At 37.8% G+C, this 27589-nt stretch overlaps 1 protein-coding gene across 3 annotated transcripts; it reads left to right on the top strand.

Moving 5' to 3' along the window:
- Positions 1 to 149: 149 nt before the first annotated feature.
- SMU1 (SMU1 DNA replication regulator and spliceosomal factor) lies at positions 150 to 23881 on the top strand. Of its 3 annotated transcripts, none has more exons than XM_079112207.1 (12): positions 150 to 298; positions 4406 to 4616; positions 6830 to 6982; positions 8558 to 8668; positions 12599 to 12727; positions 14196 to 14315; positions 16676 to 16792; positions 17402 to 17529; positions 18116 to 18242; positions 20256 to 20423; positions 22564 to 22716; positions 23378 to 23881. In XM_079112207.1, the coding sequence occupies exons 1-12, from the start codon at positions 273 to 275 to the stop codon at positions 23474 to 23476; spliced, it is 1542 nt and encodes a 513-aa protein (XP_078968333.1). In that variant the 5' UTR covers positions 150 to 272; the 3' UTR covers positions 23477 to 23881. The 3 variants fall into 3 exon arrangements, with proteins under 3 accessions (XP_078968333.1, XP_078968334.1, XP_078968332.1); XM_079112206.1 differs by lacking the exon at positions 150 to 298 and adding an exon at positions 333 to 459; XM_079112208.1 differs by lacking the exons at positions 150 to 298; positions 14196 to 14315 and adding an exon at positions 332 to 459.
- Positions 23882 to 27589: the final 3708 nt, after the last annotated feature.

Below are 27589 nucleotides of genomic sequence, written 5' to 3'. Positions count from 1 at the left end.
AATGAAAGCAAAATTTCCAAACCAGTGCCTCTAAGCGGAAGTCTTCGTCGAGCGGAGCATTTTTCTCTGGAGCAGGCGCACAGACACAGACCTCTGACAGCCCCTTGAGGCCCCGCCCTCACGCATTCCACGCCCGGTCTCCGTCCGTTCCACCTCCAGGGCGGGCGTCAGACACCGAGCGGAAGTGACGTAAGACGGCCGCCGGAGGTGTCGGTGTGTTGCGCGACTGGGCCTGAGAGTGGAGTGGGGCCTGCGCACGGGAATTTACCACTATGTCGATCGAAATCGAGTCTTCGGAGTGAGTCATGCTATGGCTGATGTTCGCGGCGTGGCAGGGGCCGGGAAGTTAATGGTGGGGAGGGGGTGGAGGATATTCATGGGGAGGCGTGCGAGGGCCTAAGGAATGAAGGGCAATTTCCTTACCCACAAAGAAGCTTCTTGGATACAGCTACCTCAGAGGTGGGCCCACAGGAAGGAAGCAACTATCAAACATGAAGCACAAAGCCCCACGGGAGGCGGTGTGGGGCTGAGGAGCAGCACACTTTGCAGACCTGGTTTTAACCTTTGCTTTTCTGTGCTTAGCACTTACCACCCTGTATTAGTGTTTGTTGTCTCCCTGCCACCATTGGACTGTAAGGTGTTTATGGGCTTCTTTTCCTTGTAGTCCCAGTACTTAGCATACTCAGTTACTGCTTTAGGAATGATGAACGTCTAGCTGTTATCATGAGATCATCAGTCTCAAATCTGGCCCTGAATTTTGGTTCGTCTGCGAGTTCTTCGTAGCCAAAAAGGATTGACAGAATCTGGATATTGGGTCTGAAGACTGATAGTTGGTGGGGGAGGGAGGTGGGGAAATGGTGAGTGACTGAAGAAAGTCTTTAGTGGACATCACCAGCACTCCACCCTCCACCTGCCCTTGCCAAAACTTAAAAATTAAATTAGCAGACATAACATTTGTGTTCTGAGTGTAAGGGAGAGGACATATCCTGAAGACCTGCATAGGAGGAAGGGAGTTCTTTTTCATTCAACAGACATTGAAGTTTATTATGTTCAGTTTGAGATGCTGGAGATACAGTAGTGAACAAACTAGGCAAAAATCCATGCCCTTATAGAATGTATATTTTGATTGGGAAAGGCAGACAATGCATACAGTAAGTAAGATGTGAAGGGGAACATAGTAAATATTATGGAGAAAAATAAAGCAAAGAAGAATGATGAGGAGTGATAGAGGTTAAGGTAACCAAGTCAGGGTAAGAGCTGGAAAGGATTGCATGCTTTGGGGCTTGAAAGATAGCTGTAACAGCCACTCTCCCAGCCTTGAAGACCCTGCAGTAGCAGCAGTGACTGCTGCATGTTCTTATTATCAATAATACATACTATTTAGTAAATGCTTTCTGTGCTGAGCATGCTATAACTAGGATAGTCAATTCTTTTATCAACTGTCCAAGATAGGCCTTTTTCTTAACAGATGAGGAAACACATCACAGTAAATGACAGAATTCTGATTCAAATCCCAGGTTATCTCCAAAACTTTTAGCTCTTTATTACATTGTGTTTTATTTATTTATTTATTTATTTATTTTTTATTGTAAACAAATGGGATACATGTTTCTGTTTGTACATGGAGTAACAGCATACCATTTGCATATTCATACATTTACATAGAGTAATGAAGTTTGATTCATTCCGTTATTTCCCCCTCCACCTCTCTTTTCCCTCTATACAGTCCCTCCTTTCTCCATTCTTGCCCCCCTCCCACCCCCCATTACGTGTCATCATCCGCTTATCAGTGAGATCATTCGTCTTTTGGATTTTTTAGATTGGCTTATCTTCACTTAGCATGAAGGTAGTGAATTTGATTTCTGCAGTGGGAAGTATGAGGTCTTTGTGGGGAAGGGAATGCAAAGTAGAAGTCAGTGGAATTATGCTAAGAAAGATAGTTCCATATTAGAATATTTTTTTCATCTTAGAATACTGGAGGCGTAGCTCTGGGTACTTTGTGAAAGGGCCATGAGGGGGGAAAAAGACTTTGCAGGTAACAGTAATTGACTCCTTTCTGCATGAGTTTTTAAGAAGTGTTTGCTTTCCCAACAGGGATATATACTCAAGACCCATACTGCCAGTTTGAATCTTTGTTTTTCCACTTCTTATCTCTTTTATTCTGTCAAATCCTCCTATGTAAATTGGGAATAATATTGATATCTGCATCATAGGGTTGGGATATTTTCCTTTTTTATTGGTATGTATTAAATATCCAGAATAGTGGGTTTCATTGTGGCATGCATATAAGATTAAATGCATATAACATAATTTGGCCAATTTCACTCCCCAGTACATCTCCTTTTCATAGGTTTTTTTTTTTTTTTTTTTTTAATCTTCTTTTTTTTTTTTTTTTTTTTAATGAACAGAATGCCTTTGTTTATTTTTATGTGGTGCTAAGCATAGAACCCAGTGCCTCACATGTGCTGGGCAAGTGCTCTGACATTGAGCTATACAGCTCCTCCCCTATTATAGGGTTTTTTGAGGAGTAAATGAATACATATATGAATACATATTGTTGATTATTGTTTTATTATTATTTCTCTGGGAAAGGGAATTGACTAAATTCCAATCTAAAGTCTTTACATCCAGGGCACTGGCCCTCTATCCTAGTGCTGTCCAATGCAAATATAGTGGGAGCCACGTACTTTATTTTATTTTTTTTGGCGATGCAGGGGATTGAACCCAGGGCCTTGTGTTTGGGAGGTAAGCACTCTACCAACTGAGCTATAGCCCCAGCCCTACATACTTACTTTTAAGAATGAAGGAAAACAATGTATCAATACTGTTCAGTGATTTTTTTTTTTTTTTTTTTTTTAGCTGTACTAGGAACCAAGTTACATTCCTAGTCCTTTTAAAAATCTTTGTACTATAAGTAACTATTTAATTAAAAATAAATACAAAATGCTTTTAAGTTTTCTGTCATATATTAACAATGGTTGCTTATTCTTTTTTTGTTGTTCCAGGATTGAACCCAGGGGCTCTTAACCATGAGCCATATCCCCAGCCCTTTTTAGTTTGTATTTTGATACAGTCTCATTAAGTTGCTTAGGGCCTCACTGAATTGCTGAGGTTGGTTGTGATCCTCCTGCCTCAGCCACCAAAGGTGCTAGAACTACAGATGTGTGCCATGACACCCAGATCCTATTCTTTTAATATGCAGAAGTTGTCTGGGTCCTCTTTTTCTTGGGAAATTGATTCCACGATGTTTTTGTTTCACTTATCTTGAAAATTTGGTAATGAAAGCAGTGGGTGTTATTTTTGCAAATGAGGCATAACTTTATTTTGCCTTTACATATGCTGTGACTCTACTTATTTGTGTTCCACAAACCCCAGTAAGATGATTTTAGTTCATGTGTTTTTTTTTTTGGTTGTCTTTATATAAGAGGACCAAATCATCCTACAGTCTTTTAGATGATTTTCTATATAAGAGGACCAAATCATCCTACAATCATTTAGATGATTTTCTGTTAACGACTAACATAGATTTAAAATAAACTGTGAGGCCTGGCATGGTGGTACATACCTGTAATCCCCGTTACTTGAGAGACTGAGGCAGGAGGATTCCAGGTTTGAGTCTAGCCTGGGCAACTTTGCAGTATCTTTCCTCAAAATAAAAAAATGAAAAGTGTCTGGAGATGTAGCTCAGTGATATAGTGCCTCTGGATTCAATCCCCAGTACTGGAAAAATACATTTTTTTTTCATGAAAAGTGTGCAGTAATTACAATGACATGAATTAAAAAGACACTGGACTCTGACCTAGAAAATAAGAGTCACATTGGTACTAACTCCCTTTCTGACTGTGAGAGATTTGGCAAATGATTTCTCCTCTTTGCATCCCTTTCTCCTCTTTGCATCCCAGTTCTCTTATCTCTAGAATGAGGATCCTTTGGAACTTAGATTCTGTGATTTATTTGTTTATTTTGGTACCGAGGATGGAATTCAGGTGTGTTCTGTGACTGAGCTACATCCCTGATCCTTTTAAATTAAATTTTTTTTTTTTTTTTTTTTGCATTACTGGGGATTGAACCCCAGGGTCTTGTGCTTGCAAGGCAAGCACTCTACCAACTGAGCTATATCCCTAGCCCTAAAAATATTTTATTTTGAGATAGGGTCTTGCTCAGTTGCTGAGACCGGCCTTGAACTTGAGATCCTCCTCCCGCAGCCTCCTGAGTTGTTACAACTACAGGCATGTGCCACTGTGCTTGGCTGATTCTCTAATTTTTTGGAAGTTTTAATCACGTGATAAAGAGATGGAAAGTAGATAAAGGAGGAAGATTAAGTGGGAGAAATAAGCTGGGGTAGGTTTTATTTTGGCTTCTGGTGAGAGAGGATTCCTGAACTGAATGAATTGCTTTCTTTCAGTGTGATCCGTCTGATCATGCAGTACCTCAAGGAGAACAGTTTACATCGGGCATTGGCCACATTACAGGAGGAGACTACTGTGTCTCTGAATACTGTGGACAGCATTGAGAGTTTTGTGGCTGACATTAATAGTGGTCATTGGGATACTGTTCTACAGGCTATACAGTCCTTGAAGTTACCAGACAAAACCCTTATTGACCTCTATGAACAGGTAAGAGTGGTTATGATGCTGAACCCCAGATGTTGGTTTGTTGTGGACTGGTCCTCTGACTTGCAAGTATAAGCATTCATTCCTTTAAATACTTCAGAGCTATAACTGCCTGTAAAACTTACACTTCAAGGCTTGACAGTGTCTTTCTTTATTTTTGGAAAATCTGAGATATTCCCAAATTGAAATTCTTCCCTTTTTTTCCTGTAATACTTGTAATTGAACCCAAAGTCTCATATGTGCTAGGCAAGCACTCTGTCACTGAGCTACATACCTATCCCTTTAAAATTTTTTTTATTTTGAGACAGAGATTCACTTGAATTTGCTATCTTCCTGCCTCAGCATCCCAAGTAGCTGAGATTATAGATGTGGTCCACTGTGCAATCTAAAATTATTTCTTAAGTGATGATTAAATGAACTATTCTGACACCAACTGATGTACTGTGGTTTAATTCTGTCACTAATACCTATAAGTAGCACAGACCCCCACAAGTTAAATGCTTCATCCTCCACAGGGTTGTCCTCACTTCAGATATTAGCTGCACTTTGGGGGTCTCCAGGATACCCATACTTTTGATGAAATGTCTACAAATTTGAGGGTTCTTATGATCTGCTCAGGCTTGATAATTCACTAGAACTAAGAACTCTGTACTTAACGATTATAGTTTTATCATCAAGGATACAGATCAGGAGCAGCTGAATGAAGAGACCTACAGTGCATAGTCTGAGGGGCGTCCAGATTGTATAGCCTTTGTGCTATCCCTGTGGAATTGTGACATACACCAACCTGGCATGTTAATATGTTCACTAAGCAGGAGATTCCATTGAGTTATTTATTGGGGCTTCATCATGTGGAAATGATTGATAATTCAGTCACTGGCTCCTGTGTTTAGTACTCCTTACCACCAGAGATCAGGTAGGCTCAAAGCCTTAACTTTCTAATTACGTGGTTGGTCTTTCTGGTAACCAGTCCCTATCCCGAGCCACTGTGTTAGCACAACTCAAACGTGATTCAAGGAGCCAGTGAGTACAAATATACTCCAGTCACTAGCAAAATTCCAAGGATTTTTGAAGCTCTAAGCTAGAATCCTAGGACAAAGATCAAATTGTTTATTATAGAACAATATATTAAGAACACACAAGGGGGCTGGGATTGTGACTCAGTGGTGGAGCACTTGCCTAACAAATGTGAGGCATTGGATTCTATCCTCAGCACCACATAAAATTAAATAAATAACAAAGGTATTCTGTTCATCTGCAACTAAAAAAAAAAAAAAAAAAACCATAATCAGCTGGGTGTGGTGGTGCATGCCTGTAATCCCAAAGACTTGGTGGGGGCCAAGAGGATTACAAGTTTGATGCCAGCCATAGCAACTTAGTGAGACCCTGTCTCAAAATAAAAAATGAAAATAGGGTTGGGGATGATGTAACTCAGTGATAAATCTCTCCTGGGTTCAATCCCTAGTACCAACCAACTGAAAAACAAAAACGCGCACGTGCACACACCAAAAAACAAAACAAAACAAAAAAACCTTGTAAAATAAGAATTGACAAGAAGGGCATAACCATTAGTTTTTTGTTTTGTAGGAAAACAAACTGAACAGAATGGATTTTCTGGAAATAAGATTGTAGTGTTTGAAGTAAAAATAGAACAGTTGGTTTGTTTCTTTAAGTTCAGTAATTCCCCAAAGAAAGTTTTAGTAACTGGAGAAAGGTTTCTCTGGAGCCCATGGAGGTATTCTTACTTCTCGTTTTCTTTCTTTTCTTTTTTATGGTACTGGGAATTGAACCCAGAAATATTCTGCCTCTGAGTTATGTTTCCAGACTTTTTGTTTTGAAACAGGGTCTTGCTGAGTGACCCAAGCTGGCCTTGAACTTGAAATGATTGTGCCCCAGCCTCCTGAGTCACTGAGATTACATATGTGCACCACCATAACCCGGCCCACCTTAAGTTTTCGTTAGTGTATATATTATGAACAAGAAGGCTGGGAAGAGGAGAGATTAGCAGATGAAAATGAAAGGTGAAGTTTGAAGAATTGAAGTTGTTATTTATAGTTATTTTAGTTGTTAACTAAAAACTGCTAGTGCAAAGGAAAAGGAGCATTTCCTAGTATTGGAAATATTTGGGCAGGCCATATATGTGTTAAAAGTTTAACTGAGATAGAAATGTTTATAAGAGAATGTATTGAAAAATCTATTTTCTTTCCATTGTCCAGGTTGTTCTGGAATTGATAGAGCTCCGTGAATTGGGTGCTGCCAGGTCACTTCTGAGACAGACTGACCCCATGATCATGTTAAAACAAACACAGCCAGAACGGTATATTCATCTGGAGAACCTCTTGGCAAGGTCTTATTTTGATCCTCGTGAGGTATGTCTGTGGTAACAAAAATAAACTTGTTAATTGTGAAAATATAAAATATGCAATAATGTGGTCTTTTTAAAAAAAAAAAAAAACATTTTATTGAACACTTTGTGATTTTTGGTATAACTTCTGAGATGATACTTTTCTATTCATATGTTGAATGAAATGTGCATATGTTAAAGAAATAGTCCTGTTCCATTTTCTGAGTGTGAGAGTCTTCTCTGTCCATACATCCTCATTTTTTTTTTTGGGGGGGGTGCTGGGGATCGAACCCAGGGCCTTGTGCTTACAAGGCAAGCACTCTACCGACTGAGCTATCTCCCCAGCCCCACATCCTCATTTTTAAATAAAAAAAAAAAAAAATGAAAAAAACCCCAAACAACAACAAGAACAAAACCAAAAACAGACAGACACACACACCAAAAGAAAAGAATTTCATAGAAAAACAAAAAAGGAGCAGAACATTTTGTTCTGATGTCATTTCTACATTAGCTCAAGTACTTATCTGGCCCTGATATGCTGCCAGACTGATGGATGTTCAGTGAGTATTTGTGTCCCTTGCCCCTGACAATTGCAGTTTACTTCCAACTTTTTCCATTCCCAGAAAGCTTGTGCTTTTGCCTCTGATCTGCTTGTGCCTTTTTTTTTTTTTTTTTTTTGTACTGGTGATTGAACCCAGAGTTGCTTTACCACTGAGTGACATCCTCAATCCCTTTTATTTTTTATTTTGAGATCGGGTCTTGCTAAGTTACTTGGGTCTTCCTAAGTTACTTAGGTCATCACCAAATTGCTGAGGCCAGCCTTGAACTTGTGATCCTTCTGCCTCAGCCTCTTGAGTCACTGGGATTACAGGCATGCACCACCACATCCAGCATAATTATGCTTACTAGTGGAACATGGTGACTGATAATTCCTTTATTCTTCCAAAACATATTTTATATATGTAAGGATGTGTGTGACAGATATGTAATAGTTATACCCCTAACCTTTCACTAGAGAATTGTCAAAAGGAAGAATTTAATAGGTACTGGATAATAGAAAATTAAAGTGAGCTTACAGAAATCATGAGGATGAAGAAAGGGAGTTTAGATTACCAGTACAGGATTTATGTTAGAAGTGGTAAAATGCTTCTGAGCTGGGTGTTGTTAGATTGAAATAAATTTCTAAAGAATATAAAAGAGGACTGGGGGTGTAACTCAGTGATAGAGTGTTTGCTTGGCATATGCAAGGCCCTGGCTTCAATCCTCAGTACTACCAAAAAAAAAAGTCTTTGACCCCGCAAAGTTTTCAAAAATTGTTAAAACATCTCTTGCTTTGACATGGTTTACTTGGACTCTTTTTCAGAAATAACAGTGTGGATTAACTGACGTCTTCCGTTCTCTCCTAGCTCAAACTTTTGAAATTCAGGTGGGCAGAATTGGGAAGCCATTTAAAAAAAAATACATTGGTTTAATTAATTCCCTATTTACTGTATAGTTTCTTTTCTTGTTTTCCTCTTTGAATGTTTTGCTTGTTTGTTTTAAATAAGCTCATTTGTGTCTTGTTTCTTGGCAATAATGCTAGCTCCTCTCCTTTCTTTAGGCATATCCAGATGGAAGTAGCAAAGAGAAGAGAAGAGCAGCAATTGCCCAGGCCTTAGCTGGGGAAGTTAGTGTGGTGCCTCCGTCTCGTCTCATGGCATTGCTGGGACAGGTAATTAAATGTCTGTAGAAATGAAATTACTGTGAACTCCTAGTACTCTTTCCTGAGCTAAAGAAATCAGACATCATAAGAATCGGGCACTACTTGTAGAGTTGCTTGTATAAGCAGCTGTGTCAAGCTGTGCTTTCCTTTTCTGCGATAGGCAATGTCATTTAATGGTTAAGAACATAAGCTGTAGTGTCAGAATTAGTGTGATCATAGGTTGATCATATCATCCTGTCTGGGATATCGTTGATGAGTCTATTGATCAGCATGCTAGGATATCAGGTGCAAATGAAAACTATCCTGGGGAAATTGGAATAAATGATCACGCTGGGTAGAATCCAAGCTCACTTATCAGCTATATGGTCTTGGCAAGTGACAGCTATTCTTATCCCATTCTTTGTGGTGGTGTAGTAAAGATTAGATGAGATAATGCTCATAAAGTACTTCATATATTGCCTGGCACACCTAGTAAATAGTAAATGGTAGCTGCTGCTGATTTTTTTTTTTTCAAGTAGTAGTAGTAGTGGTGGTAGTATTTTTTTAATTTTTAAAAATTTTTACAGATTGCATTTTGATTCATTGTACACAAATGGGGTACAACTTTTCATTTCTATAATTGTACACAATGTAGATTCACACCATTGTTTGTTTTACTGAGAAAAAGCTTTTTAGTTTGAATTCATCTCATTTATTGATTCTTGCTTTTATTTCTTGTGCTCTGGGGGTCTTGTTAAGGAAGTCTGGTCCTTAAGCCAATGTGATAGAGATTCAGGCCTACTTTTTCTTCTATTTGGTGAAGGGTCTTAGGTCTAATTCCTGGATCCTTGATCCATTTTGAGTTGAGTTTTGTACAGGGTGAGAGATAGGGGTTTGATTTCATTTTGCTGCTTATGAATTTCAGTTTTGTCAGCACCATTTGTTGAAGAGGCTATCTTTTCTCCATTGTATGTTTTGGCACCTTTGTCTAGTATGAGATAACTGTACTTATGTGTGTTTGTCTCTGTGTCTTGTATTCTGTACCATTGGTCTACCTGTCAATACCATGCTGTTTTTGTTACTATTGCTCTATAGTAGAGTTTAAGGTCTGGTATTGTGATACTTCCTGCTTCACTCTTTCTGCCCAGGGTTACTTTAGCTATTCTGGGTCTTTTGTTCTTCCAGAGGAAGTTCATGATTGCTTTCTCTATTTCTATGAGGAATGTAATTGGGATTTTATTTGGAATTGCATTGAATCTGTATAGTGCCTTTGGTAGAATGACCATTTTGACAATATTAATTCTGTCTGTCCAAGAACATGGGAGGTCTTTCCATCTTCTAAGGTTTTCTTCAGTTTTTTCTTTAATGTTTTGTAATTTTCATTGTAGAGGTCTTTCACCTCTTTTGTTAGATTGATTCCCAAGTATTTTATTTTTTTTTTGAGGCTATTTTGAGTGGAGTTGTTTTCCTAATTTCTCTTTCAGAGGATTCATCACTTAGGAATAGAAATGCATTAGATTTGTGAGTGTTGATTTTATATCCTGCTATTTTGCTGAATTCATTTATTAGTTCTAGAAGTTTTCTAGTGGAGTTTTTTGGGTCCTTTAAACATAGAATCACAGCAAATAGTGATAGCTTGAGTTCTTCTTTTCCTATTTGTATCCCTTTAATTTGTTTATTCTGTCTAATTACTCTGGCTAGTATTTCAAGCGTGATGTTGAATAGAAGTGGTGAAAGAGGGCATCCCTGTCTTGTTCCAGTTTTTAGAGGGAATGCTTTTAGTTTTTCTCCATTAAGAATGATGTTGGCTGTGGGATTAGCATAAATAGCCTTTACAATGTTGAGGTATGTTCCTAATATCCCTATTTTTTCTAGTGTTTTGAGCATGAAGGGGTGTTGTATTTTGTCAAATGCTTTCTCTGCATCTATTGAAATGATCAGGGCTGGGGATATAGCTCACTGGGCTGGGGATATAGCTCAGTTGGTAGAGTGCTTGCCTTGGAAGCACAAGGCCTTAGGTTCAATCCCCAGCACTCCCAAAAAAAGAAATAATCATATGATTCTTAACCTTAAGTTAAGTTGATGTTATGAGTTACATTTATTGATTTCCTGATGTTGAACCAACCTTGCATCCCCGGGATGAACCCCACTTGATTGTGGTGCACCATCTTCTTAATATGTTTTTGTATGTGATTTGCCAGATTTTTTTAAAGGTTTTTTTGTGCCTATGTTCATTAGAAATATTGGTCTAAAGTTTTCTTTCCTTGATGTGTCTTTGGTTTTGGTATCAGAGTGATACTAGGATAGTGGTATTTTTAGCATTAAATATTAATGCATATTAAGGTAGGATCTTTAGATCAGTCAGGTGGTAATCACTTTTTGAAGATTTAAGGGCTTAGCTTAGTTGTTATTGTAAAACTACCTAGAATAGTAGATGTTTTGTAAGGAGCAAAGATCACCAGTGATTAATAGGGATAAAAAAACTTCTTTGGGTTAAATCTGCATTTAGAAAAGAACCAAAAAGCTATTTGTTGCAGACTTGTAGTGATCTTTTTTCTTTTTTTGTGTATGAGTATGTGATGATGGGAATTAAATCCTGAACCTTGCACACACTAGGTAAGTACTCTGCCACTGAGCTACACTCTCACCCTGGGCTTGTAGTGATTCTGAGGTTCAGAGTTAGGTTTCTTTTTTCCCCCTTAATTAATTGACACAAAAATTATACATATTTGTGGGGTACCACATAATATTTAGATACACGTATACATTGTGTAATGTTCAAATCAGGGTATATCTATCTCTTCAAATACTTATTGTTTCCTTATGGTGAAAACATTTAAAATCTTCTAGCTTTTTTTTTTTTTTTAAGTTTCTTTTTTTGTGATGCTGGGGATAGAACCCAGGGACACGTGAACCCTGAGCTATATCTCTAACCGCCCCCCCGCCCCAGTCCTGTGTTTTTTTTTTTTTAAGGATATGATCTTGCTAAGTGGCCAAGACTAGTCTGGCTTCAAACTTTGAATCCCTCTGCTTCAGCTCCCAAGTCACTGGGATTATGGGTGTGTGCCACCATACTTGACTTCTTGTAGCATTTTGGAAATATAGAGCAAATTATGATTTTCTGTAGTTACCTGTTGTTTAATGGAACACGGAAAGGTCTTATATCTAGTTTTTTTTGGTGCTGGGGATTGAACCTGTGTCTTTGAGCATGCTGGGCAAGCATTCTACCACTGAGCTATATCCCTAGCCCTATATCAAGAGTCTTAACCATTTGTATTCTTTTTTTGTGGATTCAGTAATTTTTCTTGTAGCAATATACTCAGTGGGGAATAGAATGTTCCCCAAATAGGAAATGTCTTATATTCAGAGATGTTCAGTGCAGCATTGTTTAGATGAGTAAAAAGTTGGAGGCAGTGTAAGTGTCCCCTAACGTATTGATTAAGTAAACTGAAGCATTCACTAGACAGGGTGTCATACAAGGAATAACTATCACTGTTCAAGTGCTAGTTATATCATAGTGTGATCTGATGATAGGTGAAAACGAGAATATAAAATTTATATGTAATTACTAATAGGATAATTAAACATTTTATATAAAGAGAAAAGTCTAGAAGGTACTATGTCAAATGTTAACATTTGCTGTGTTTGAATATTTGGAACTTTGGGAAGTTTCTATTTCCCAGTTTTGTTTATAATAAAAGAGTTGTACATGTAAAGCAAGTAGGTATGAGGTTGATAGACTCATTGGTGCCTAGAGTCCCCTCCCACCCTGAAATCAGCCTTGTGTTCTTAGACACACTGAAAACTACAGTTTATGTTGTGTTTGGATAGCCAAAGACTGCTGGGGTCTGGAAGGCTTAGTTTCCTCTGGACCTCATCACTACAGACTTGGTTATTATCTGAGCAAGCCCAGACTTCAAAATCACCTCAGTGGATTGCTGTACCTTCTTTTTTTCATAGGCACTAAAGTGGCAGCAGCACCAGGGGTTACTTCCTCCTGGTATGACCATAGATTTGTTTCGTGGCAAAGCAGCTGTCAAAGATGTGGAAGAGGAAAAGTTTCCTACACAGCTGAGCAGGCATATTAAGGTGAGATCAGCCAGATGATAATCATTCGTTGAGTACTTACGGACTCAGCCAGTCCCTGTATCATGAGCTTTGGTACTGGGAAGGTGAACTCATTCTTTGGCTATGACAGCACTCAAGTTTACTTTTTTTGTTCACCGAGGTACTGCTGTTACCCGGTAGTGGCACACTTCAGACCAAGTGGATGCATATCTGACATCTGGCCCAATCATCTGCCTTTGTGCTTCCTCTCACGAAACCTACATTTGGAAGAATGGTTAATTCTTGTTTAAGCCTGGAACAAACTGAACTTTCTATATACTTGTCCTATTAAACATTTATGTTTTTGTCTGCTGCATGTCAGGCAGAGTGCCAGTTGTGGCATTATAAAGTGAACTTATGACCCGGGCGTGGTGGTGTATGCCTGTAATCCCAGCTGCTTGGGAGGCTGAGGCAGGAGGATCATGAATTCAAAGCCAGCCTCAACAAAAGTGAGGCACTGAGCAACTCAGTGAGACCCTGTCTCTAAATAGGGCTGGCCATGTGGCCGAGTACCCCTGAGTTCAATTCCCAGCAAACACCAACCCCACCCCCGCCAAAAAAAAGAAAAAAAAGTGGGCTTATGTCTGATTCTGATTTTTTTTTTTTTTTTTTTTTTTGTGGTGCTGGGGATTGAACTCCAGGCCTTCATCCCAGCCCTTATTTTAAATTTTAATCTGGTACTTTTCTAGGCAAAAGCATAATCAAGTAATTGCTCCAGTTCCCAGAATTATAAGTATATATTACTTTAGCATCTTCTTTATATTATATTTTCTCTCTGGGCTTTTAGCTCAGATTGAAATTGGTTTTAAAATATTTCATATTCCTCAAATCTTAGACTTTGGTTTAGCATTTTGGATTTGTCTTTTCTGGAATATATACATTATTTATATGTAATGATATTTTTGAGGAGCACCTTTATCACCTGGCTAAAACCTTCAGACAAATAGAAATCTATTATAATTATGCCTCTAGGCTAAGATTTTCTGTTATAAATACTTTCTATTTTTGGCATTGAAAATGAAATCTACATTAGAGCTTTTCTCTGTTTTTCCCATCTGTCTAATGTTCTGTAATTAGTCCTCAATTTGATGAGACACACATTATCACATGATTAAATGAAGGTTATGAAAGAGATGGGAAGTTTGTTTGCAAAATAGTATAGGAAAATATTCTTTTTTATTTTGGAAAAATATATTTTTTTAGTTTTCTCCCCAGATGCACAACAGGAACATATTAGGTCATGGTAAGTTGAATGTGTGAGTTATGCTAAAGTAGCTGATAATAATCTCATAATTAGAAACCTATTTACCAGCTCCCTCTGTTCAGGTATAGAAACTTCCCTCCAGTATTCCATAAGATGGACCAGCTATGATTATATGTAAGGTTAAAATGAGATTTGTTTTAAGGTCACTAGATAAAAATGTGTGTTTCATTATTTCATTTGAAACAGTTTGGTCAGAAATCACATGTGGAGTGTGCTCGATTTTCTCCAGATGGTCAGTATCTGGTTACTGGGTCTGTTGATGGATTCATTGAAGTATGGAACTTTACTACTGGAAAAATCAGGAAGGTAAAGTATTTAAATACATTAGTTAACTTTCCCAGTGGAAAAATTAATTCTGATTTTGAATTATCTATGCCTTATTTTTAATTATCTATACCTTTTTTCCCTAGGCCGATTATTTCTAAGTCATAGATTATTTGAGGAAGGATCTGTATGTAATGCACATGTAGTACTTTAATTATTTAAAAATCCTTTTGAAGTTTTTGCTTTTGTTTTTGTAGTGCTTGGTACCTCAAACCTGCTAGGCATTTACTGTACCACTGAGCTATATCCCCAGCCCTTGTTTTTTTTTTTTTTTGAGACAGGTTCTCAATAAGTTGCTGAGGCTGGGTGGCCTGGAACTTCCTCCTTTAGTCTCCCTAGTAGCTGGGATTACAAGCATGCCACATGGTGTCCACCTGAAGTTATTTTTAATTAAACTCTAAATTTTATTATTAAAAAATTAGCAACTATTAGCTGTAGCTATTATAATTTTAATGTGTCTATATGTGTGTATGTGTGTATTTGTGTGTGTATACACACACACATACATATACAAGTAAATTTACTTATTTACATATATTATTATTTTTGCTGTGCTGGAAATTGAACCCAGGGCTTCACACGTGGTAGGCAGGCACTCTGCTACTAAACTACATTCCCAGTCCAAAACTTGTATTTTGAATGGGTAATATGTACATCTGATAACACATTAAAAAAAAAAAACAGAATAAGTTTATTTAAGTAGAGCCCATGTCCCTTAGCCAGTCAGTTTTCCTTGGACCAGGTTGGGTTACCAGTTTCTGGTGTAACCTTCCCAGAATATTCTATATTTGTGCAGTCACTTACTATATTTCCTTTTCCATTTAAAAAAATACAAGTGGTAGCATACTGTATACTGTGTTATGCTTCTTGCTTTTCTCTTTATAGTATATCTTGCAGATAATTGCTACATTTCATTGCGTAGATTGATCCATATTTAAGCTTGTTTCCAATCTAATCTATTTCTCTTATTATGAATCAACATTTTTTTTTTTTTTTTTTTTCTTTCTTTCTTTTTTGGGTGCTGGGGATCGAACTCAGGGCCTTGTGCTTACAAGGCAAGCACTCTACCGACTGAGCTATCTCCCCAGCCCCTCAACATTTTTTTATATGTGAAAAGCTATCAATGTTTCCTATTCTGTGAAGTCTGTTAATATCCTTTGTCCATTTTTCTATTGGACATTTTTTTTATTGATTTGTAGGACCACTATATGTATGGAGGAAATCAGAATATGCATTGCAAATGTTTTTTAATTTTGACTTTATATTTTAATTTTGGTTATGGTTTTGTTTTACAGATAAAATTTTTCCATCTTTTCTCCTACAATTTCTTCTAGTATTTTTATGTTTAATATTTAGTGTTTGCTTAATTAGAATTTGTTAAGAAGGATAAAATTGATATAAATCCAACTTAATGTTTTCCTCAAATAGCTATTTATTGACTTTTATGCATTGATTTAAAATGTAGTCTTTAAATAGACTACTAAATTCTACTCCATGGGTAGTGGATTTGTGAGTGATTTTCACTTCGTACTTTACATACTAATTTGCCTCTTTTTTTTCTTTTTCTTTTTTTCTTTTTTTTTGTGGTGCTGGGAATCGAACCCGTGGCCTTGTGCTTGCAAGGCAAGCACTTTACCAACTGAGCTATCTCCCCAGCCCTCTTTTTTTTTTTTTTTTTTTTTTCCTATGAAACTATCTCTGTCTAAGTTAGAAAAAAACACAATAAGGGTATTTCTATTTGAACAATAACATGTAAAAGAAGCATCACAAATAAATAGCAGACGGTTTTATGAAAAGGAGCTGACACTTTGGAGGAAAATATTAGTTTACTTTTTCATGTCATTGCTCAAAATAGTAAATTCAGGTTTACTAAAGATGTGAAATATGAAACTGTAGAGTGATTTTGCCTTGAAAAGGTTAGTAAACAGAATATTTGCAGTATTTTGTTGACTTTTTTTTTTTTTTTTTAAAGAGTGGAGGGTCTTGCTATGTTCTCAGGCTGATCTAGAACTCCTGGGCTCAAACAGTCTTCCTGCCTCAGCTTCCTGAGTAGCTGGGAATACAGATGAGCACTACCACACCTGGCTTATGTTGGCATTTTTTACAGTATTAGTTTGTATTGTGTACAATTTTTTATTTTACACAAAAAATAACAAAACATTATTTGTTCCCAGCAATATCAGTTGTCCATTAGAAGTGCACACATAGCACCGTCATCTGCTTTGGAGGTTTAGAGTAGATGCATTTCATTTTCCTATTTTTAGTGAGTTTCTCGAGACCTGGTCCACTGGGGTCTTGGCTTTTGTGTTATTTTGATAACTGCTAACTATCATTTCCCCTAGGATCTTAAGTACCAGGCCCAGGATAACTTTATGATGATGGACGATGCTGTTCTCTGCATGTGTTTTAGTAGAGATACAGAAATGTTAGCAACTGGAGCTCAAGATGGAAAAATCAAGGTATAGATTGACATAAACTCCTGTATGTATGTAGACATTTTGAGACTTCTGAAATGTGGTAATGTCCTACACATGATATTGAGCAATTTATTGAGCATTGCCTTTATGCTAATCACTGTATTTTTTTGTTTAATTCTAATAATAACTTTTCTTGGGGTGGTTCAGTGCTTAAGGTCACACAGTAGGTGACTGGCAACTCTAGGACTTTAGTCCTAGTCTATTCATGCTTTTCTGTCATACCACACTGTTTTACTGTGTTTGGTATATTGAATTTGATTTTTTCTAGTAGGAGATGGTGGATAGCCGATTAGCTCTGGGTTTGTATTTAATTGCTGGTAATATATGCTGTCCTAGATAAAAACACAGAAATTATCTCTACTAAGTGGATTTAGAGTCTAAATTTTTGTTTCAATAATTTATAAGGATAGGGTTTTAATTTACAGTGGATTCAGTTATCATTGTACTACAAGAACCAAACATATCATATTCAGCTATTAGCATGCATTTTTAATGTTGTTTTGGTACATTAGTGAACATTGCATCTTGCTTGGCTCTGTGGGCTATCATGGGATATTATTACAACTTTTATTATTCTTTTTTAAAATAAAGGTCTGGAAGATTCAGAGTGGACAGTGTTTAAGGAGATTTGAAAGGGCACACAGTAAAGGTGTTACCTGTCTGAGTTTTTCTAAGGACAGCAGTCAGATCCTTAGTGCCTCTTTTGACCAGACAATTAGGTAAGTAAGAATCCCAAAACTAACTTCACTTTGGTTTGATATAATGAGGTTCTGGAGGAGACTTCATTAGTATGGGCTGATAGGGAAAGTTAGGGCATGTGAGCCGCCTTTTCCCCAAAATACAGCTAACAATACTATTTTTCTGTCCATTTGAGTTCTTCCCTTCACTCTGCAGAGTTTTGAAAGGGTGTATAGCAGTGCTTTGTGTTTCTCAGAGTGTGGTCTGTGGACCCACCTGCATCATAATCACTTTAGAGGGCCAATGCCTGTTACAGATAGATTCCTAGGATCCAGCTGAGACCCACTGATTCTGAGTCTTCTGTTTACTAGTTTTTAGAGGTTCAACCTTGAACAGAAGCTTGTGGTATCATTACATTTTTCTCTAGTCTCTGTGTAGTTTGTTTTGGTTTTGTTTCATGGTTTGAGCTCATGAAAATTATACCATATACAGTTGCATAGCTCTCTTCATTTAATATTATAACATGAGTTTCTGTAATACATCTAAGATGCATTCAACACTTACTTGGCCCTAACCATAATATATAGGATATTAATTTTTCTTTTCATTTGCTTTTATTTGTGATAGAATTCATGGTTTAAAGTCTGGGAAAACCCTGAAGGAATTTCGTGGCCATTCCTCCTTTGTTAATGAAGCAACATTTACACAAGATGGACATTATATTATTAGTGCATCCTCTGATGGCACTGTAAAGGTTAAGTATTTGCTACTGATTCATTTTGTGATTTTTAAATTTGTTTTTCGATCTTAGTCCTTTGAGAAGATTACAGTGGTGATAATGTTGATGATGGTGGAATAAATCTCTTTACTAGCTGTTTTAGAACACAGGTGATTCTGAGTCAGGATTCTGTGGGAATCCCTATTGGCAGGGGGATCCTAAATCTCAAATCTATAGTCCAAAGAGACTTTATCAATGTGTAGAGAAAGAGGAATTGTGTGGATTCTAGACTTGGGTGAACTTGGGTGATTTTCCTTTCACAGGTATAGCTGTTGAATCTGTTATGCTGTAATATGGCTAACCCTTATCAGTCATATGCACAAAAGACTCAATAGCCAGATGTATAGATTGCTTTTAGTTGCACAGCCTTACTCTATACCAGGCCCCCAAATTTAGTGTCTCCCTAACAGCATTTTTATAGGACTGAGGAGGTATAGAGTAGAGCTAAACTCTCTTAATGCTTATTCACTGCCCTTAACTCTTAGCTGAAAGTAATGGATCTTTAGTATCCTAAAAGATTTATTTATTTAAAGAGGGCCTTTTTTTCTAGAAAAGATAAGAAACACCCAAGTAGAAAATTGGCTAGAGATCTTTAAGACGTTCCTTTACATTCTGGACCTGCTGCTCTTAAATTGCCTTATATATGTACTTTGTTGGTAGATCTAGACATTTTAACATAAGCACTTACATGTCAGACTACCATCTGAAATTGTTCTTGGTTGGGAATTTAACAAGAAACTCTGAAGCAGATGTACTCTTCCTTGGGATGGATGGGGAAACACACAGAACTCTTGGTACTTTAGTCATGGGATTCACCCCCTTTGTGCTGTATTTATGGGTCTCACAATTTGTAAATGCCATGCTGTTGTGAGGTGGTTTGTCTAGGCCTCTTTGTTTTGTGGTCTTTCCCCTTCTGTAGTGATTGGGGTAAAGCATCTCATTAATTTTTTGAACAGAAACCCTAGAAGCCTTAGAACTCTTGGTATCTTAATTGTTCATTTTTCCTTTAGGCAGCTGGGCTTCGAAGAGAAGACTAGGGCAAATGATGGTACACCAGAGCAACTAGTGGGACTATTTCCTCCTGTTTATGGAATTTATTAAACAGCTGTTTTGTGCCAAGCTCTGTGTTAGTCACAGAGGAAACGTGACAGAGATGTGCCTTAGAGGCTTTTATAACCTCATTAAGTGAATGATGTTGGGACAGTGCCATGCATTCTTGGCACTCCTTTAAGCATATTGCAGATTTCCGGGTTGTCTGATTTAACCCCTTTAGTTTGTAAGAGCTCAGAAGGACAAGGTAAAACGGTTTTGGATGAGTGACTTCCTCTTCATGGATTCTGTGTGTTTGCTAATAACGATGTGACTTCTGTTCGGTCATTCTCAATACAAACTGTATGTTAGAATCATTTTTTGAAACTTTAAAAAAAGGCCCATACCTATACCTCACCCCAGACCTATTGTGAGTTTTGAGGTAGGGTCTTAAGTGTACAACCCTTTTTGGTTTTGATGTCCAAAGGTAGCCTTCTGGTTGTTTATGACAGTAGCAGTGTTGATACATAGCTAAATTCAAAGATAGGTAACTGTTAGCTAAGAAACATTTGTAAGGAAAGATCATAGATTGGGGGTTTTATAATTTAATTTGTAACTTTCAATTTGTTTATGCCAGTTAATTAAATAGATGATGAGTTCTTACTATGTACATTGCATTGCTGGATATTTGGCCTTAAAAATCATAAGAAACATTTTATGAGTGAATTTTACTCTTTTTTAGAACCTGATCCTTAATTTTGTAAGCCATAAAACTTTAGAAATTCTTTTTTTTTTTTTTTTTTTTTAACTGTCAATGGACCTTTATTTTGTTTATTTACATGTGGTGCTGAGAATTGAACCCAATGCCTCACACATGCCAGGCAAGTGCTCCACCACTGAGCAATTCCAGTCTAGAAATTCTTATACTGAACAATTTTGTTTTAAATTTTTATGTGGTAGATCTGGAATATGAAGACTACAGAATGTTCAAATACTTTTAAATCCCTGGGAAGCACTGCGGGGACAGACATTACTGTCAACAGTGTGATCCTGCTTCCTAAAAATCCAGAGCATTTTGTGGTATGCAACAGGTCAAACACAGTGGTCATCATGAACATGCAAGGGCAGGTGAGTACTCAGAAAGTACCTTTGCACAGAACCCAGTTCTGGCCCTCCCTGTAACCAAATAAAGGTTCACCACTTGATAAACCATATAAGGGGTATTTATTTTTCAGACACTTAAACTATAGCTCTACAGAACTTCTCTTTGGTGTTTCAAAAATTATTTTCTTTCCTCAGGGTTTTTGTATATTATGCTGTTTCTTTTTCTTCCTTTGGATAAATGAGTCTCTGATCTTTCTTTAAACCCCATTTCGAATCTCATTGAAGATTTTAAGATAACAATCTTTGTCTCCATTAGGGAGATGCAGCGTGGTATGGTGTACCAACTCAGGACATCTCCTAGCTACTTCATGAGCTAAAGTGGAACATCAATAGGAGAGGGGCAACTGTGTTCTCATAATGTGTATTTCCAATCAGGACACCTACAAGGTTTTCAAAGAATCTCACTTTTTGTGGACTGTGAAGGTTGGGAAGATATCTTGACCATATTGTGAGGTAGCATTAGGGGTATTTGGAACATCAAGGTTCCTTTTTTAATTACTTTTTGTGGAGAGTGTAATGTTTGTGTCTAGATTCATGGTTTTGCATGAGTTGTATTTGTTCTGGTACCACTTGTTGAAAAGTCTGTCTTTTCTGGGCATGGTAGCACATGCCTATAATCTCAGTGACTTGGGAAACTGAGGCAGGAGGATCACAAGTTTAAGGTCAGCTTTAGCAACTTAGCTAGACCCTTAGCAACTTTAAAAATAAAAAGGTCTGGGAATGTAGCTCAGTGGTAAAGTGCTCCAGATCAATTCTAATACCAAAAAAAGCTATCTTTTCTCCTTTTTCATAAAGGAACTTTTGCTCCTTTGTGAAAGATCATTTAACTACATTTATGTGACCCTATTTCCAGACTCTGTTCTGTTCAATTGATCTATTTATCTATTCTGTTGCCAGTGCCAATACCGTCTTGATTACTGAAGCTTTATAATAGTCTTGAGATTGGGTAGTGTCAGTCAACTTTGTTCTCCTCCTTCAATACTGAATTGGCTATTCTGGATCTTTTGACTATTCTATTTAAACTTTAGAATTGGTTTCCCATTATCTACAATAATTCGTGGGGATTTTGATTTGGATTGCATTGAATTTGTAAATTAGGTTGGGAAGATACCTTGACCATATTGTGTTCCTATCCATGAACATGCATATTTCTGTTTAATTCTTTGATATCTTCCATCAGTTTTATTGTTTTCCTCATATAATCATGTGTATTTTGCTTTATATCTAAGTATTTCATATTTTTGTTTTTGGTGCTAATGTAAATAGTTTTGCATAATTTCAAACCCTAACCCACCCCCTGGCAACCACTAATCTGTTTTCATTATGATGTATTTTGCAAATGGTACATAGATAGAATCACATGGTATATACTTAGCCTTTTGAGGTTGGTTTCTCTTTTGAAATTGAAATTGATTTATGATGATTTTAATGTTAGAGAATATAGACCAAGCAGAGTGTTGGAGACAGTTCCATCCTGCACGGGGAAAGCAACGCATTTTGTTTTAGGAAATTGGAGAGCATAAGTCTAAAGCATTGAGAACTAGTATTATACTTATTTTGAAAATCATTGTAATGAATTTGCTTCAGGGTAATATGGTCAGTAGACTAAAGAGCAGGATCTGTGACATGGGTGTATGAATTTGAAATTCATGTCTGTCACTTACTTTATAGGTAGCTTATCCATTGAATATTTCCCAGGTAAGAAGATTTAGCACATGATGAATGGAATTGAAGATCTAATTATAAATGTTGGTAAACCACGGTACAAAGTAATAAGTAAAAAATGGCAGTTTTTAAAATGTCATTTATAGTGCCGTGTGTCAGCATGCCTATAATCCCAGGTACTCAGGAAGCTGATGCAGGAACATTGCAAGTTTGAAGGCAGCCTTTGCAATTTGGTCAGACTGTGTCTCAAATAAATAAAGACTGGGGATATAGCTCATTGCTAGAGGGCCCCTGGGTTTAATCCCCCAGAACTGAAACAAAGTTATTTCAAAATGTTATTTTTTAAAATGTTTAGATCTCTGTCCCCAGGTGAGCTGTTGCTGATCTAATGTTCTTTTTTCTCTTCATTGTTGTCTTTTTGGGATATGATATACTCTAGATTGTCAGAAGCTTCAGCTCTGGTAAGAGAGAAGGTGGTGACTTTGTTTGCTGTGCCCTCTCCCCCCGTGGTGAATGGATCTACTGTGTTGGGGAGGACTTTGTGCTCTACTGTTTCAGTACAGTCACTGGCAAACTGGAGAGAACTTTGACAGTGAGTATTACCCAGATCATTTAAAGAAATTATGATAACCTTGTTCTTTTGAACTCTGAAGTACACACCATTTCCAAATTCTGCTATCATTATGAACCTCAGTACAAGAAATGTAATGGAGGCATTTTTACATTAAGTAAAATTAAAGGTTGACATTGCCTCTTTTATCAAGTCAAGGCATTCTTCAGTGATCTCTCCCACAGCTTCAGGTGGATAGAATAAGTGTATACAAGAGAAGGAAAGGTACGTACCTGTCTGACCAGGTAGATTAGTCAGCATTTTCTTGTAGAGCTGGGAGAGTGACAGATAAAGTACTTTTCTCCATATCCTTTGAAGGCACATTACTTGAGTATTATTTTTCTCAAATTGATTAGGATATTTTTGAAATTTCTAACTCTTGTGGTATTAAACTCAGTACAAAAAGTAATGCAGGCGCTTTAACAGTCTTAAAATCTCAGGGGCTTCACACAATAAGTTTCTTATTATGACACAATGTGATGTGAGTTGGATAGCTCTTCTCTGTCTTGCAGCTATGCCATTTGCAATATGTGGCTTCTCAGTATCTCTTTTCCACCCCAACCACCCCAGCTCTGAAAGCCCATTCAGAGTGATTTGTTAAAAGAGATATGCATACACTAATCTGTGCTTTAACCTCTTCCAGGTTCACGAGAAGGATGTGATTGGTATTGCACATCACCCTCATCAGAACCTTATTGCTACCTATAGTGAAGATGGACTCCTAAAGCTCTGGAAACCCTAATTCAACTTTTTAAAAACTAGCTTGACAGCATGTGTTTAATCAGGACATATTCATGTGTTGCTCTTTTGCTTCTTTAGGCCAGCTTTTTTAAGCAAAGAAATTGAGTTAGCCATGGGAATAATTTGTGAAAATTCTTGCTTAAGTAGCAATTACCCTTTCTAAAAAAATATTTTTAAGGTATTAGTTTATCTGCTTCTAAGTGGGGCAGTCACTTAATGTTTTCATTTATCTTCTTCCTGAAGAGTGAAATAATGATATTTCTAGGAAGAAAATGTTCTTTGATTATTTGAAATGCTGATTAAAACGCGCCTCCCACTGTAACACTTGTAAATAAGTATCCCCATATTCAATAGCTTTTTTTTTTTTTTTTTTTTAAGATGTTAATAAACTTTACACCTTTCTGGAGATCTTGTAAATAAGTGCTCATTTATTTAACGTATTTACTTAGGATCAAACAGTGGGGGTGGGATTTGGAGGAAATAATTGTGATCCTTGAGTCTCAAATCCAGCATGTTCCTGGGGTAGTAGGATAAGACTGCTGTGTCAGGTGACACAGAAAGGTCAGGTGACAGCATAGGATCTGTTGTTACTGCCCTCATCCTTTTGCTCATTTCTTAGCCTTCTCACATGTTCAGACTAACTCCAGGAAATATCTCCATCTTCTGGATGGAACTAGTTGCAGGATCACTTAGGAAAATTCACAAAGTCTTGACATTTCTTTTTTGTATGTGGGAGAAGGTCTGGCATTGAAAATATGCTGTTGTTTTGAAAATCTAAGACAAGTTTCTTGCAATGTGCATCATTATCAGTTAGTTAAAGTAAAGTACTTTCTCTTTTTTTGTGTGTGTGGTGCTAGAGATTGAACCCAGGGCCTTGTGCATAAGCATTTATTCTTGAAAACAATTTTACTTATGGATGTCTTTTTTGTGTTTCAACCAAAGATAGATGTACGAAGGTCCTATGCTAAGCACTTTGAAGAAAGTGAGATCTTGTTTCTGTAGGCCTTCTTTGCTCCCTTATTTTAATGTTAGCATTTTACTTCTTTCTTTTTGGTATTGGAGACTGAACCCAGGTTTACTAAATCACTGAGCTCAGTCCCCAGCCTTTTTTATTTTGAGATGATCTCTAAGTTGCTGAGGCTGGTCTTGAACTTGTGATCTTCCTGCCTCAGTCTAAGTTGCTGGGATAACAGGCTTGTGCCACTGCACACAGGCTCTCTCTTTAGTACTGGGGATTGAACCCAGGGGCACTCTTCGTTTGAGACAAGATATCACTATAAATTATCCAGGTTAGACTCGAACTTGTGATCCTCTTGCCCTGATCAGCCTCCTGAGTATTGATTAAGTATGTGCCACTGCACCTGGCTCCTAATTTATTTATTTAAATGGTACTTTGAATTGAACCTAAGGCAAATGCTCTACCTCTGAGCTACATTCTCAGCCCTTTAGTTTACTTTTGTGACTTGAAATGCAGTGTGATCCTGTGCCTGGCATGTAATGCTCAGTACCAGCTGAATTTTGGTCAGCATCAAGAAATCCTTTTCACATTCCATAACCTATTTCCCTTTTGCCACAAAACCTGCAGCTTCTGTCCAAGATGTCATTTGATGTTATTTTGATGTTTAAAAATGCTAGTTGAAAGCCAGATGCAGTGGCACATACCTGTAAACCAGTGAGTCTGAAAACTGAAGTATGATCCCAAGTTTGAGACTAGCCTGGGCAAATTAGCCAGACTGTCTAGTAAATAAAGGGGTGTGTGGGGGGTGAGAGAGTTGGGGATGTAACTCAGTGGTAGAGCATCCTCCCAGATTCAGTACCCAGTACTGGGGGGAAAAGTGCTGGGGAGGGGGCAGGGGATAGTAAATAGTGGAATGAGACAATCATTACACGTAGGATTACATAAATGGTGTGACTCTACGTCATGTACAACCAGAGAAATTGAAAGTTGTATTCGCTTGTGTACAATGAATCAAAATGCTGCAGTTGTGGCTTAGTGGTAAAGCATTCACCTAGCATGTGTGAGGCCCTGGGTTACAGTGTCAGCACCACATAGAAATAAAATAAAGGTATTGTGTCCACCTACAACTGAGAAAAAAAGAATATATAAAATGCATTCTGCTGTCATGTAACTAAATAGAACAAACAATAGGCGTTTGGCATCTCAGGAGAGGGAACCTTTCCAGGAATGGCAAACTTTGTGAGGCAGCAAGGCAAATGCTGGACAAATTAGTAGTCTTGGGAGACCAGGCATAAGCCTGGATTGGAAGCCATTACATTTTTAAATTAACATAATGCATGTATCTATGTATCTTAACAAGCAAACAAAATTAAATATTTTGCCTTTTGCTGCACACAAAGCTGAAGATAGGGTTAAAAAATGGGAGTGCAGGGCTGGGGATATGGCTCAGTTGGTAGAATGCTTGCCTTCCAAGTACAAGGCCCTGGGTTCAAACCCCAGCACCATAATAAAAAAGGGGCGTGCATGTTCATTGTCTTATATCTTCTTTTTAAAGGCCGGTGTGGCCAGCCCTGTAGGGCTGAAGAGAGGGACTTAAGACTTGCCAGCTGTCTGTACTAGGGTGGCAGCTTGGCCAGGAGGGGAGCCAACACTCCTTTTGGGTGCCCCTGGTTCTACAGAAAGAAGTAGCAGCACCTGAGTCTAGGCCATTTTGGCAGGGGAGTCCACCCTACTTACCAATGACATGGGGTTAGGGGCTTAAGATCAGGTGGTGCTACTTTTTTTTACTTTACAAAACTCAACAGCCTTGGACTAAGAGCTTGGTGCTAAAATGTTCATCTAGCATGCAGGAGGCCCTGGGCTTGATCTGAAGAGAAACAACCCCCAGGCAGGATCATGTTACTAGTGTGATGGCAGAGGCTAAGGGGAGTTGGGTGCCAGGGATCAATGTGCACTTCCTTTGAAATTATATGGGTTTAGGTTCCTGGGAGGTACTCTGCCTAGGCCCACCAGACTTGACACTCCTTCCTCTTTAGCACATACACTCAAAAATATGTGGCATCGAAGTCCATTAGAATAAGGACATATGTCCTATCCTCCCCTACTTAATATGTGAAATACCAACCGAGGTATTTTAAACTAACATTAAGTGACAAATGAAATTTCAGGTACAATATTCTCTTCCCTAGATGTTCTCTCAATTTGTATTTTTGCTAATATAGCCCTTATTGAGCTCTACCTTACTATGCAATCATGCCTTGAAGTGGTCTCAGAACCACTTTAGTAGAGAGATTCTACTAAGACTCTGCGAATAGGAAGAAACGATTTCCAGACTTATATTCCTTAATGACACAACTTGCATGGAGCACACATTGAAAACCAGGTGATTCCAGAGCTCCATTTCTTCCCTCTCCTTGCCTCAAGTTTTGTCTTGCTCTTTTACTCAATTTTTAGGTTTGGGCTAAGGCAAAGAATCCATGGATGGTTTCTCCACATTCTGTTAAAATATTTATCCAGGCAAACCACAGGTAGTGAGGGAAGTAGAAAGAAAGAAATTACAAGAATCTGTACCTGTCTTTGCTGTGGTTTTACTTAAGCTACAACACTGGTTTTTTTTTTTTTTTTTTTGGGTGCTGGGGATCGAACCCAGGGCCTTGTGCTTACAAGGCAAGCACTCTACCGACTGAGCTATCTACCCAGCCCACAACACTGTTTTTTAATGTTGTTTGACAACTCGTTTGAAAGACAAATTCTTAGGTCCTACCCCAGACCTACAGCATCAAACTGATGGTGGGGCCTGGAAAGCACATTCAAATTTGAGAAGCCAGTAGACTACAGGATAGTTTCCCCATAGAAAAATGTGTTTAAGTTCTTGCAACCAGTCTCCAAAGATGGATGAGATGACAAAATTTGAAAGATGAAGGTGGCCAAGAATAGCATTTTTGTATTGTGCAGCTTGCTAGCATTCACTCTGTGGTTGTAGAGCTTCCTTTTCCACTGTTGAGAAACTGCTATGAAATACAGTATGCACCATGTTGGGAAGTCCTCCTGACAATGACAATACCGTCTTAGGTGACTAATAATACAGTACTACTCGTGTTGATGGTTTTCAACTTCATGTACACCCAGCCCAATTATATCCAAATCCCTGCAAAG

This window comes from Sciurus vulgaris (genome assembly GCF_902686455.1).
Source record: "Sciurus vulgaris genome assembly, chromosome: 15".
Classification (NCBI taxonomy): Eukaryota; Metazoa; Chordata; class Mammalia; order Rodentia; family Sciuridae; genus Sciurus; species Sciurus vulgaris.
The sequence above is the reverse complement of the archived record's forward strand: the minus strand, read 5'-3'. Positions and strand labels throughout refer to the sequence as shown.